This window comes from Cyprinus carpio, chromosome B15, assembly GCF_018340385.1.
Source record: "Cyprinus carpio isolate SPL01 chromosome B15, ASM1834038v1, whole genome shotgun sequence".
Lineage (NCBI taxonomy): Eukaryota > Metazoa > Chordata > Actinopteri > Cypriniformes > Cyprinidae > Cyprinus > Cyprinus carpio.
In genome coordinates, this window is record NC_056611.1 from 23,620,447 (window position 1) to 23,634,698 (window position 14,252).

Genomic DNA, 14,252 nt, shown 5'->3' on the forward strand with positions numbered 1-14,252 from the left:
ACCTTGTTACTAAGGGAAGGGGGAACGCGTAAACACACAGGCACACGCAGATGCCACACACTGTGGAGCAAATCACGACGTAGGTTTTAGAGACGGCTTTCTCTGTCTTATCCCACGCACCTCTTTATTTGTTACGGTACCTTGTAATGACATTGCATGAGCCAGACAGCCATGTTAATACCAAGTCTTTTGTCTGACCTCCTCATTATGTAAGTACAATATTTATTATCCTGTTTTATATTTTATATTCATTTTCCTTTACTGTTTATGAACTTTTGTTCATGTTAAATCAGTTTTTGTTCTTTCCTTGAGGGCATTCTTAACCCCCCCAAAAAAGTAAATTCTCTCCCACCATTGCTGCTCTTCATCTCAACACCTCCTCCTTTTTATTCATCTTTTTTCCTTCTTTCATCCTTCTCTTCTCTGTCAGGAGTGAACTCATGTAATTAAGCCGCTAACATGCCGTTAAAGAATCGGCTAATTCAGCAAGGAGGAATTATTCCAATTTGAAATGACTCATTAACCAGACGTGATATTTTGTTGAGCTTCTCTTGGAGCAAGATTTGGAGAGCACTGAATCACTCCCGTGGTGTGAACTCGTTTCGCTGTATATGTGGGTTTGTGTGTGTGAATGTCGACCTGCGTTGCAAGGGTAATAAAGATGCTTTTGGTTTTGCTCATACAGCCTGGTGCGTGCATTGATACGGGTGCGTAACTTGTAAATGGGCCCAAATGCAAGCTGTGAATGTCTTGTGTGTGTGAGAGAGAGTGATTTAAGACATGCACAGAGGCACAACTCAGTGAGGGGTCTAAAGAGGAACTATTGAACGTACAAAAGCCCTTAAACATCGTCTCATCCTGATGAATTATCACAGCTCGTAAACATTTAGATGCTGGGGCAAGATTCTTTAATTGCAATCGATGTTCATCCAGTACCGGACACAAAAAGGAGAATCCCAGAAGCACAACACAATTACAGTATCTGTAAAAAGACTCAATATCTCATAAAAGTGGAGCTCCAGGGATGGCAGGACTGTACAAAAAAGAACGATTCTATATAAACATATAGTTAAAGGGTTGGCTTAGAAATACCACCGCTAATAATATTGTCAAAAACAGTTTTGTTTTTGACAGAAGAGTCATATTTAGCTCTTTTGATCTTGTGTTTTTTTTTTTTTTTTTTTTTTTTTTAAATCATGTGTCATAGAGTGCTTATAAGTCTGTTTCCAAAAATAAAGAGGTAATTGCTACCTAGTTTCTGATCATTTAGATTTTTTTTTTTTCACAATAACATACAATAGCATGAAAATAATACCAAACTAAGCAAAGGTTTAATGCTAAACATTTGAATCATGAAGTAGGGAAGAAACTAGGTAGGTCTTTGTAAGAAAGACAACTAGTTCTGAGCATTGGTATCATTCTCTCAGTAAGAGTTCCCAAGGGAATGGGACACTTGTGGGATGCAGGGTGATCTGAGGGTGGTAGTAAATAGTAGGTGTCAAAATGTGTTTCTCTTATTTTCATTTACATTTTAAAATGGCTGTTTGTCAGTTATGTTTTAACATACCAATTTGCCTGCCCAGTAGAAAGTTGGTACATCCATTTTATTGCAGTGTCTTCCTCCTACTCTATTTCTTCTCCTGTCTGGCTGTGTCCATCCGCAAGAGAAGAAAAGAGGACTGTCAGCACAAGTGGGAGAAAAGAGCAAGTTTGAAAAGACCTGAAATCTGCACTGGCCTTTGCCTCGAAGGGAAAGAAAGCTTATGTTTCTGAGAGAGAACACTGGTGTGGGGTTGTGTAGGAGGTTAGGGGGGTGGATGGTCTTTGCTGCACCCCTTGATGGAGTGGATAATTGAGTCTCGACCAAACTCTGTCAGCCAAGCTCGGAAGCCCCTTTTCAGCTCAAAGAAATGCAGTGAGAATGATGAAGTGAGAGAGGGAAAGTGAGAACAACAGAGAGTGAGAGAGGATGGAGGAGAAAGAAAATCCTGGGCTCCCTCAGGGGGGAAAAGCCGCTATTGAAAAGCTATTAAACTTGCATTTAGCAGGATTGATTGGAAATGAAGAGGCCTATTAAAGCCAAGGGACCAAGAGGACAATAGTGTGTTTCTGGCCACCGTATGTTGCCCTCCTTTCACCGTCTTGCTGGCCCCCCTGGGGTGGGGCCCCCTACCCTGTCTGTTTAAACACCCCTGGCCCAAAGAGAGAAGTTTCAGAGGGGTTTAGAACCAGCTGAATAGATCGCTCTTTATCCACCACTGGCACCCTATTCTCCTATTTAACCACACAGAAATAAAAGGGCAAAGAAAGAGGAGGAAAGCCAGAAAAAAATGGGGGGGGGGGGGGGGGGTTCATTTCTTTTTGAAGAACCAGTAACAGCCATCCCCTACTAACACCTCTCTTTTCCCCCCTTACCTTCTCTGAAATCTCATGTGAATGGATTAGTTACTTCTGGCTGGTTGCCATCTTTCTACTTTCAAGAGGGCTCATGATGCACTAGATCCAATCATGAAACTCTTGCAATGGAGAAACAGAAATGTTTGTAAGAAGGCTGTGTGTGTACATAAAAGTGACTGGGATAGTGAGAGAGAGAGAAGGCTGTTTGTTGTTTAGTCTGGGTGCATTTATTGTGAATTTTTTTCTGTAGGATGGAGAGCCTCTATGCAAATTAGGCAAAAAAGACAGAGCAAAAAGTGTTTAAAAAGGAGAAAGAAACATGGCAGCATAGCCTAAATAGACGGAAGGCAGTGAGGCGGCAGGTGCCTTTCTAAGCCCACTATAGATGGCTCTCATGGGACGGTGAAAGCTCCTTTGATTGTTTAACATTCAATTTTAGTGAAAAAAACCACTTCCCCCACCCTGGGAAGTGGTAACAGATTTTCTGGCTCAACAGGACATCGTTTTCCATGTCACTCTATGCGGTTTGCCATATGGGCACAGGAAAGAGTTAAATAAGTCATGACCAGCTGACGATTAGACCCCTTGCCAATTGCAGAAAACCAAACTGTTGTAAAATGTGTTACGGACTACGCCTTTTTTTTCCCAACCGGAAGATGATGCAACATAAGCCTTTTCTGCATCAATCAGTTAAAGAAATGCCACTTGCTATTCTTGGTAAAAAAAAAAAAAAAATTGCACAGCATGTGACCAGTCTTGAAACTTCACTTAAAAGAGTGTGTTGGGTAGGCAAAGTGGTTTTAGATCAGTGTAAAAGGGTAATATGTTCCTAGAGCCTAGTGCATGGGTACTGCAAGGAAAATTGTGTTTCATTGTGTATCTGGAAGAGTATTACCAGCTGCAGAGAGATGGTGAATGTGAGCTGGAATGGCTCTTGCTGATTCAGCGCTAATATACTATCGCACTAATGTGTTCTGTGCTTTCCCATCTCTCTCCCTGTACAAAATCACTGACCTGAAAGCTGGACTGGTTAGAGCAAAATGACAGATAGACTTCAGCATTAGGAGGGAGAGTCTTGTTGCAGTTTACCATGGTGATCCAACTAGCTACTGGCCTATTTCACAGAGCCAGAAAGATATGAAGAAAAGTGGCACTTCTACATTTAAAGGAAAACTGAATCAGAATAAATGCTATGGCATGCCTTTTTAACCAATTTGTTGAAAGCAGGACATGGTAAATTGAAGCCATTCATTGCATTTGAACAAAGTTATGAAGTCATAAGCCCTTAAGGATGCTTCAATTTTACAATGTTTGATGTAAATTTCATCATCATTGGGGTCCAGTCTGTGATCAACTACATGGAGTCACTGTGCTCATTATACATATTTGCATCACAATATCAAACAACAACCAATGTATTAATGTTTTGTGTGTGTGTGTGTGTGTTTTCCTCCTGCAGTGTCTCAAGCAGCCTACTTTTCCCAGCAGCCCCAAGACCAAGTAGTGGTTGCTGGCCAATCAGTAACCTTGCCCTGTGTGATTGTGGGATACCGGGGCATGGTGCAGTGGACCAAAGATGGCTTGGCACTAGGCGGTGAACGAGACCTACCCGGTAAGAATTCTATAAGGCCCAAACAAACAAGGAAAAATTGTGAGTGAAGTGAAGTTAGTGAGTCATTCCATACAACAGTGCTTTTCAACATGGAGTCGGTTTTGAAAATTGAGTTGAATGGAAAAAAATTAAGTCCATGTAATTCATTCTCAAGGTGCTTCTAAATGGTGCAGTGGTTTGTAATTAGCTAGAAACCCACTTTCCTATATGTCAACCAAATTTAGAGCAAGTAGCAAGGCAGAAATGATGCCGTTCCCCCAGGAGGTACACAATGCTTATTGAAGTCCATTTACCAAGGCTTAGTCCTCTCTTATCTTCATCTTTTTCTTTCCAATTAACAACTGGGAGATAAAACCAATCATAGATTGGCAGGTAAAGGGCAGCATCCCTTCTCTGCAGTGGATGTGTGTTTGAGTAATGTCACTGCCTCACTTCCTAAGCCGTATTGAGTGAAGAAACAGGAAGGCAAACAAACACCACGGCTAATGCAAACTAGCGTTTCATTTGTCTAATCATCTCAGCCGTCTGCTAGGGCCGAGGTGGAGAATCAATCACAGCTCATGTCATGCATTGACATTTAAAATGATTTCCCCAGCAGCTTTGAAGGCAACAACCTGGACAGTGAAGCTAGTCTTTGCTTGCTGGCTGCATAAGTGAGGCATCTCACATGTTGCCGCTGACCAAGTTTTTAATGTGCATAGAATAGTGTCTCAAAACTAGCCCTATCTGTGATGGCAATGTGTGTGTGTATATCTCTAACAGTGAATTTTGTGTGGATCAGGTTGGGTACGTTACTCTCTGATGGGAGACCCGCTATCAGGAGAGCACAGCTTGGTGATCGATTCTGCTGAGCTTGGCGATGATGCGGTCTACGAGTGTCAAGCCACGCAGGTTGGGCTGCGATCACACAGAGCCAAACTGACGGTGCTGGGTAAGAACTCTGTGTGTGTGTGTGATATAAGTGAGTGAGTGTGATTGAGAGTGAGAAGAAACCACTGCGATATAACTCTCCTGCAGCTGATTGAAAGCGGGGGGAATAGAGCATTCCTCATAGTCCCCAATTCCATTAACAGTATTTAAAATACTGCCTCAAATGCGTAACACTGCAAATTTCTCTGCTCCACATAAAACACTTCAGAGATCCCACCCCCATGCAATCATAAGTCAAGCCTTCATTATTTATTCACAATTTTAAATCACAGCACAACAGAACTATTTTTTTTTCAAACAGAGCAAAACTGAGTCGACAGAAACACTGAGGAAATGATCCAACCCCCACCTCACTGTTTCTTTTCCTCTCTCTCTCTCTCTATAGCCTACTGACACTTAACACGGTGAAGGGCCAAGGAAATGTGATTGCAGCAGTCACAAATGACTTGCGCGAATGGTTAAAAGTCAAAGTCTGCACAGTTAGCACATTCTACAGTGACTCACGGAATTCATCAACCGCAGGGCTGCTTTTACATTAACGCAATGTGATTGATCTACATATTCTCCGGCATTTAGCGACAGTGGGTGGGGGGTGGTGGGGACCTGGGATTTTAGCTCAGTGCTACATTGCTGACACCTGGTGGCATGACTTGGACACAGCCATGTTTTGTAGTACCTGGAAAACGTAGATTTCCCCTGCAGTGCAAGCATATCAAGGGCTAAAAATATGAGACGTTAAAGATTTAGCACTATGAGAGCGAGAAAGGCCAAGTTTGTTGCTCCACAATAAAAAGAATTCTGCCTCTAATCGAACAAAGTTGGCACATCCACACAGACTCACCGAAGAAAAGTAGGGCTACAACAATAGTCTTTGTGCACACTGCTGATGTTTGGCGCACTGTTCGAATTCCCAGACTAAAGCGTAGCGAATATGCCAGCTCCTGTGTGCAGGGAATGAGGTGTGTGTGTGTGCACGTGTATGTGAGCGTTCATGTGTGTACGTGCATGTAGGGGCATGTGGGGAAATCAATGCAGCCGGATGAGACCAAAGCAATCCAACAGAGTCAAAGAAGTCAACGGCAGGAGTGCATTCGAGGGAATCCACATGGAAATTAGAATCACCTCGCGCACAGTTTCCATTACCGCCTGGGCAAGACCAGCGAAAAGACCTCTGACAATTCTGATACAAAAACAGAAATTGGTTCGGAGAAAAGGAACAGGACAGGAGGAAGAGTGTGTACCACAGAATTTTTTTTTTTTGGCGTGTTTCTGTGTGTACTGTGAGATGGACACCTTCATCAAAGGTGGCAGACACTATTTGCCCAAGGCTTGCACACAGGCATACAAACAAATCAGTAATTCAGATGACTCAGGCCTGCGGCAGAGTGCCTGTAAATAGACTCATAATGGCAAATCTCAGCCATGTTAAAAGGGCATATGTACTGTCTTAACCTCTTTTCAGAGAAAGCCAGTCTCTCTCAATCTCTCTGTCCATTTACCAGCTTGTTCTGTATAGGTCAAACTGGCAGAATTAAATGATTCTGCACTGCAGTCAGGAAGGCTTAAGGGTTTTACGTATGAAAATACAGTACATGTAATATATGTTAGGATGTATGCCACTTGTGGGATCCCATAGTGATTGGACACCTGCAAATTTCAGGCTAATTGGGTGGAATTGACATAGACTTCCACATCTGAAATGCATGATGTAGTCTTAATGTATTTTCTTGAAGATAAAAAAAATCTCAACAATTCTTTTTCAGTGCCACCTTCAGATCCCGTAGTGGAGGGAGGGCCAGTGGTCCGTCTCAAAGCTCATACACCCCATAACCTGACATGCCGGGCATCTGGAGCCAAACCTGCCGCAGAGATTACCTGGTACCGAGATGGAGAGATAATGCATGATGCCATCTACTCAAAGGTGAGATTGTGGACACATCAGTCTTTATGGCAGACGTGAGAGTCACTATGGCTGATTACAACTCTGGATCTTTGTCTTGCCCCTTACCTGTCCTTCACATTAGCTCCACCACGTAGTGCACATCCAAAGTTGTGAAAAAACCCTCTTGAATTTAATCTCTGTACGTCTCATCCTCATCACCCTACTGCAAGCTGCCTCCTTTTGTGCCTCTATTTTCTCTCACTCTGTCTTATACTCGAGCATAACTGGAGCATGTCAAAGCTCAGACAGGCATAAGCGTTTGATACAGTTTCCGCTGAGAGAGAAAGAGCAAAGGAGGGAGAGAGAGAGTGAGAGAAGAAAGAGAGAGAGAGAAAGAGAGAAAGAAAGGGAGAGGGTGGGAGAAAAGAGGGGAAATCCGCCACAACAATGCCGAAACACAATGGGAAGTGCACTGGAGCATGAACCGGCTGCAACTGTGAAAGTGTCACATTTGTCATGCTCTCTGACCACGCTAAATGACACTAAATGACACGTTTAAGGGGGCAAGAGCCAGCAGTGAATCGAGGGAAGAGGAGAAAAGCGAGAGAGAAAGAAAGATTGATGAAACTCGGAAAGCAGGTGAGAGAAAAATGAACACAGGAGTAGCTTGTTTAAGAGCGAGGTGGAATACTCAAAGCCATTTTGATTTAAGCTGGAGGAGAAAACGAGATGGAAAGCAAAATAAAGACACAAAGTGAAGGAATGCGATAAAGGTAGAAACAGGGGGCAAGTCGGTGGGAGAGAGCAGATGAGCAATAAGAAAAGGACAGTGAGTGGTAAGGCTGATGACAGGCAGCGGCGTGACTCGATCTAGCGTAAAAATGCTTTCAGCGCATCGGAGGTTAAGTGTGTGACCTGCCATCGATTCACCCCCAGGCTCTCCAGGGAACTGTCTTCCCATAATGCTCCTGCCCCAGTACAGCACTCTGTGTCTTCCCCCCTCCAATCGTCTCAAACCTAAAATTGCGCTTGATCCTCCATTAAGGCTGTCTTGTAGATTCAGCGGGCAGCAATTCACCTAAACTGTACACCTCTCCCCACTTAAGTGTATTGATTTCTCACACACAATAAATAGATTTCGAAAGATGATGTGCAGCGGAAGGAGCTGATAGACAGGTCTTTGTGAAAACGTGCTAACGGCAAAATGGGCCCAGCAGCGTCATAAAACACAGACGCTCACCTGCCTCGCTAAACTGATGGCGGCTTTAATTCTCTGCAATGCTCAGCCTACGGTGCTGGCACAGACTTGCACTCAAATGGGATTACGGGCATCATGGGAATTCCTTATTAAATTAGGACTTGCATCAGGAAATATAGGACAATTAGATTAGGATTATCATATCTGTGTGATTTTAACAGTGATAACAAGATAGAGAAACAGTTGTGTGTTTTCTATCTGAAGTACACCGACCATTAGGGTGAAATAACATTGTACTAGTCACGCTGTCTGTCAAATGTCTTTTCTTATTTGAATCCAAAAGGTGTCACATGTAGCAGAAATTATGGATAGTTTTGTTAAGAGCTGCCTTTGACATTATTTTCAGAACATTTCATTGAGGCATTCTATTTTCAGAGAGCTACAGCAATTTGTTCCACCAGCACTGATACTGTCTCAGTTTTTAACTGGTTTCACACCGTATCACTGTCTTTTCAGACTTTGATGGAGGATGGAAAGAGAGAAACAGCGGTTAGCATGCTACCCATGGTGCCTGAGGACAGCGATTCTGGACGTACATATACCTGCAGGGTCCTAAACCCAGCCGCCCCTGCAGGTCGCCAAACTTCAGTTACCATCAGTGTTCAGCGTGAGTAGTTTTTAATTTTTTTTTTTTTTTCTGTGATGCAGATTATGTGGTACTTATTTCATTTATGCAGCCACAACCAATTTTTTTTTTTTTCTATATTTCGAATGCTTGAAAATTACATGTTCTTTGTGTTTTAATTTATTCAGAGTAATAAAGTATGGCTCAACTTGAAAAAAAAAAAGGAACAAAAAAAAATATTGTCACATTAAAAACACCACAGAGAGAGAGAGCAAGATTAGTGGTTCAGTAAATGTGAGACTTGGTTTAAATGTATTTACATGGCACTGTACAATTGTCTATTTATATGCAAGTTTTTTTATGGTAAAAAAGATGTGTAATTGGACAGGGGAATGGATTTTTAAAAAGGATTGTGACTTTAGATTTACACACCTGGCACTTGGCAGTAAAGTCATTGGGAAGGATTTGTAAAGCCTCTATTGCTGCAGTGAATCTAATCCTGCGTGTTTCCTTCCAGATCCTCCGTCTGTGACTCTCTCTGTTCAGCCTCAGACGGTGATGGAGGGAGCAAAAGTATTGTTCATCTGCTCTGCCTCTGCCAACCCTGAGATCACAGGTTACAGGTAAGCACATCTAATATCAAAACAGACTCAATGCATAATCCCAGATTATCCACTCCATCAGATTTAGGTTTGAGGGTAAATCCCAAATTGGATATAAATTACAGATCAAATGCTTTGTGCACAGTTACTTCAGTGTTTGGTGTTAATAATAGTTGTTGCTGTAAAAGGTGAAACATCACAAAGAATGTACCATTGAATCTAATAAATGAATTATCATTTTCATATTGCAAACAGATGGTCCAAAGGTGGGGTTCCCATCTCAGAGGCCAATGGTGACAGCCTGGAGGTGACCGTAGACCACTCTTACTTCACAGACCCAGTCTCCTGCGAAGTGTCCAACTCAGTAGGAAGTACTAATGTCAGCACCTTGGTGGATGTACAATGTAAGTACTCATGTGGTCATCCACCTCTGTAATAATATATTAAAGCAAAATTGGAAATGTTCAATCTGTATTTCTCTCCTTTGTCTTTAATTTCAAGGCAGGAAATGAAAAAGTCCTTAAAATCAAGAAGATGATGTTTGTTGTACTTTAAGTAACAGTGAACAGAAAGTGCTTGATAAATGACATCAGTTTTTAACTCACCATTTTTAGTTGTGGCCACATATTTTGGACTCCATTCAGATTTAGATGTGGAGTGTCTGTTAAATTAGACATATTTTCATTCAGTGCAGTCAAAGTCCCTTTAAGGCAAGTCATGTCACTCGGCGGCCATCTTTGAAAGGCCTCTTTGGGCATGCAAGTGCAGCTCCTATCTCTTTGAATGTGGAAACATCAAATTCTCCAAAACATTTAGCCAAATTTAAGATTAAATTTCATATTGGAAATCACCAATGAAATCTGACAATGATCTCATAAACAGGGCTTGACATTAATGCTTGTCAGCTTGTCCGGGACAAGTGGATTTTGTGAAGGGGCAAGTGAAAGAGAATTTTACTTGCCCGACCAGACAAGTAACCTAATTAAAATTTTAATAACAAACAATAACTAGGGCAGCACTGAATTTCTGGCGAGAATGATTCTGATTTTATTACTTTCAGTGTAAACGGTGTAATAACAGATAATGTATTGAAAGTATTAAGGTTGCGTCAGTTGAGGCTCGTGCAGCCTGTCTGACTCGCAGAGAAATCAAAACTACAAGCGCAACAGCACACGCAATGAAACAAACATGAGCAAACATACTGCAGTAGAAAAAAAGATAAATATTCTACATAGGCTAATGTAACATCACACCACAAGAGTCATGTTTTCCCGACTTTCAGCACGATTGCAAATGTGATATTGATTTTATACAACAAAAACACAACAAACAAATAATAATAAATTTTGCAAACTAAAGACACATTGTTGATCATTTTTGCTCCAAAATAGTTCTAAGAAAAGCCACAGCAGAACAGTCGCGCATCTCCAAGCAACAAACAGCAGTCTTTTTCATTACTGAATGATTCAGCATTTTTGAATGAGTCAATGATTCAGTGAGCCATTCATAAAGACAGTCACTTGCTTCATTTATTGAACGAATCATCCGTTTGAACGAATTGGTTGAATCAATGATTCACTCATTAAGACAGTGACTTCCCACCACCTGCTGGTGGTTTAATTTCGTATTTAAAAAGTATCATCGCAGTTTTCCAACATTTCATATTTGTATGTCAAAAAAGTAAAACATTAATCTAATAACATTATTTATGCATTTGCAATTTTGAGTAAATGAATTTATGGAACCTCTTATCTTCATTAAACAGTCTGAGTAAATACATCTAAATGGCACTTTCAATGCAGTTTCTGTGTTTCCTCTGCAGTGGAAAGAGGGAGTTTGTTAAAACTGATTTCATTTGAATAGTATCAACCATATACTGTCTTATTATTCTAACTTAATGTACTGATCAAATTTAAGAATTTGACGTAAATGGTGACGTACATTTAATCAGGTTAGGAAAATACATAAAGTTAAAAAGTGTAACAGCAATCAATTTAAGGCAAATATCACAAATATTCTGATTAAAGTAATACCTGAAAGAGCACTGATGAGACTATATTGCTTCAAAATAAATTACATTTGCCTCAAATAAAACTTATTTTTCCCTGGACAAGTAACTTTTTTACTCGGACAAGAACATGTTAAAGCTTAATGTCAAGCCCTGCATAAATGTTGTTTATTTTGCCCATATATTTCAGGCTAGACCAGCCAGAGGGCATGCGCAGTCCTAGGCGCACATCTCAGAATACTGACTGTTTCTATAGCAACCGGGACTTCTAACGGCAGCTGCAGTGACGCGCTGACTTTACCGATTAGGGATTGGCTCTTTAGCTCAGAATGCGGGGCTTTGTTCGATAGAGCGGCCACATTGAGCGTTTCATTTTTCCCCATTCAAAACTATACAAGTGACATGTCTTGGGTATTCTACAGTATTTGGTACAGTCTAACAGTCTTATAATAAAAAAACTCTTACATAAACGTGTAAACATGGCACTGCAGGAAAATTTTTCATATACAAGTAAGAAGTAAACAATACACAGTCACATCGTTTCCTTCAAAAAAATATAGAGCCATACGTACCTCACACATTCTCTTCTTGGAATGACCTTTGTTTCCTACTTGTATTCTTAATAAGGCCACAGATGAGAACATTATAATGGGTTTCATTTTTGTTTTGTTCACACAAAGACATACTCTTATGAAATGTACTAAAACACAAAGGGAATCCACATCTTTTATTTTTAGTTGGTCCCAAGTTGCTGACTGAACCGAAACCCCAGATAGTGGACATAGGGATGGATGCTGCTTTCACATGCTCATGGACGGGCAACCCTCCCCTCACTCTGGCCTGGACAAAACAAGGCTCCAGCGTGGTATGGTGACCTCTTCTCTTCTTCCTAAATATGGCACACCATCTGTTCAACAACTGTCACAGCAATCCTGTTTGAATCATTCTATGAGTTCTAGATGGAAGGATTGGATTCAGAAAAACGTATGTTTTGTTTGACAATCTTTTGTTACCCCAGTCCAGTTTTTATTTGACCCAGTACACATATTCCATCTCCATTAAGCAAATTTATTCAGTCAAAAAAGTTCATTAAACAAGTTCACATCACCTCATCTAGGGCACCAGAATCACCCACCTCCAAAATCCCAATTTAACCCGTCTGTACAGGAAAGATAAAATGATTTTCTGCTCAGAGGTGGATGGTTAATGGATGACATTTCTGTTTACGGCACATTTACAGGATTTTGGCAAATGGATAAAGTGATTGCTAGCCAAAATGAAAGTTTAGCTCCAGTAGATGTGTGAAATGCATCAGCCCATTCTGCTGTAAGTGTTTCTCTGATGCTGCTTAATTAGATTTCATAAAGAGCATGAGAAAGCAAACAAAAAGCAAGAGAGGAAAGAAAGAGAGAGAAAGAGAGAGAGGGAGGCTAAGGCTGAAAAGCCAGAAGGTTCTTATGAGGCAATCAGTTAATTTTGCCATGACTACATCCCTCCACCCAGCCCTTCCTGAGTATGGGCCGATCTGATCCACAAGTAGAGCGTTTACTTCATCGCCACAAGATATGGATTAATTGGCTAATTCGATGAGTGCTGGCGAATGAAAAATCGAGGCAAGTGCTAAACGGATTAATCACAGTTTGGTGGCGTCGAGAGGGAGGAGGGAAAGAGGAAGAGGGAGCTCTAATGATCAATGGCTTCTAACAAGTGACCGCAGCGTGTGTACCAGTGCACCAGAGGCGAAGGAGCACAAGTATCTGCTCACTCTCCGGAAAATTCCACACTGCCATTGTCGTAGGCTTAATTAGAGCAGTGGGTTGACTCAGAGGACCCAGGCTGGAGCGCTTTAGACAGTAATTAAGATTGCTGCAGACGAAATTACAGGCGGAGTCAGTGCTTTCCCCTTGGTATTGGTGGCATTGGTCTTTCTCTTGTGTGAGGCACAAGCAACGAAATGGATGACTGGTGCTAATGGTAATAGCCATCTCTAAGGGCCACGGCTTGATCTGTATGGAACAAAAAAACTCACTGTCTCTCTACACATTCTTCCCATCTTCATCCTGTGGAAATATTGGCATGCTGTAATGATTTTCATTCCACAACTTGCTGGAAAGATTAGACTTTAACAGGAAGTGAAAAACATCAATTTTACAAACACATATAGACAGGCACTGTCATACAGACATTTGATAGAAAGTGTATAGTTATACATCGTGTGTGCTAATCTGTAGGTATACACTGACATGTGGTTTGTGGCAAACTCTTGCCTGATGCCTATATCTGTGGTAACTTCTGTGGAGAAATGTCTTAATATAGCAATAGATCTGACCAGGCTATTCTTGTTCATTTTATTTAACAGGTGCTCAGCAATAGTAACACCCTTCAGCTGAAGGCAGTTACACAAGACGATTCTGGGACATACACCTGCAAAGCCATCGTGCCTCGGATTGGTGTGGCAGAGAGAGATGTAACTCTAACTGTCAACGGTAACTAAATGCTATCTTTTTATCTCATTGTTCATGATAAATTTGGTTTCAAAACCACATGAGTTCACAGCTTTTGGTTAGCTTACTAGGGTTTGGAACAAAAGCTGTAATTTCTTTTCTATTAATCAGTGAATTGCTTCCCTAATTGATGAGCTTCTTATTTATGTGCATGACTCATGCACTTGGTCTTGAATACACAAGGAACATCAGCTCTGTGTCTTCTTTTGCTTTCATTAGCACCCTTAGTCAGTACGATTTCTCTCTTTCACACCAATACTTCAGGCCCTCCCATCATCACGGCTGAGGCCACGCAGCAGGCCATCAAGCATTCCAAGGGCAAGCTGGAGTGTCTAGTGGGCAGCAGCCCTCCTCCTGACAAGATTGTAAGTATTCATTCTGTTATTTCTGTATGTGTGTTTGCTAGGTTTCTGATGCTTAGTGTAGCCCTATTCCTGACAAGCTTGTTTGTGAGCCCTTCCCTTGAGCAGGTGCTTTCAGTGTGTGCACATCAC

General features: G+C 41.4%; 1 protein-coding gene across 1 annotated transcript in view; it reads left to right on the forward strand.

Moving 5' to 3' along the window:
• The window catches only part of LOC109103394 (kin of IRRE-like protein 3), a 45,017-nt gene that overhangs the window by 24,326 nt on the left and 6,439 nt on the right, over positions 1–14,252 (forward strand). The window contains exons 2-10 of the mRNA XM_042739911.1: positions 3,857–4,009; positions 4,791–4,940; positions 6,703–6,860; positions 8,536–8,686; positions 9,162–9,267; positions 9,502–9,650; positions 11,992–12,119; positions 13,614–13,740; positions 14,023–14,123. Of these exons, the coding sequence (XP_042595845.1) occupies positions 3,857–4,009; positions 4,791–4,940; positions 6,703–6,860; positions 8,536–8,686; positions 9,162–9,267; positions 9,502–9,650; positions 11,992–12,119; positions 13,614–13,740; positions 14,023–14,123 (1,223 nt within the window). The remainder of the gene's footprint in view (positions 1–3,856; positions 4,010–4,790; positions 4,941–6,702; positions 6,861–8,535; positions 8,687–9,161; positions 9,268–9,501; positions 9,651–11,991; positions 12,120–13,613; positions 13,741–14,022; positions 14,124–14,252) is intronic.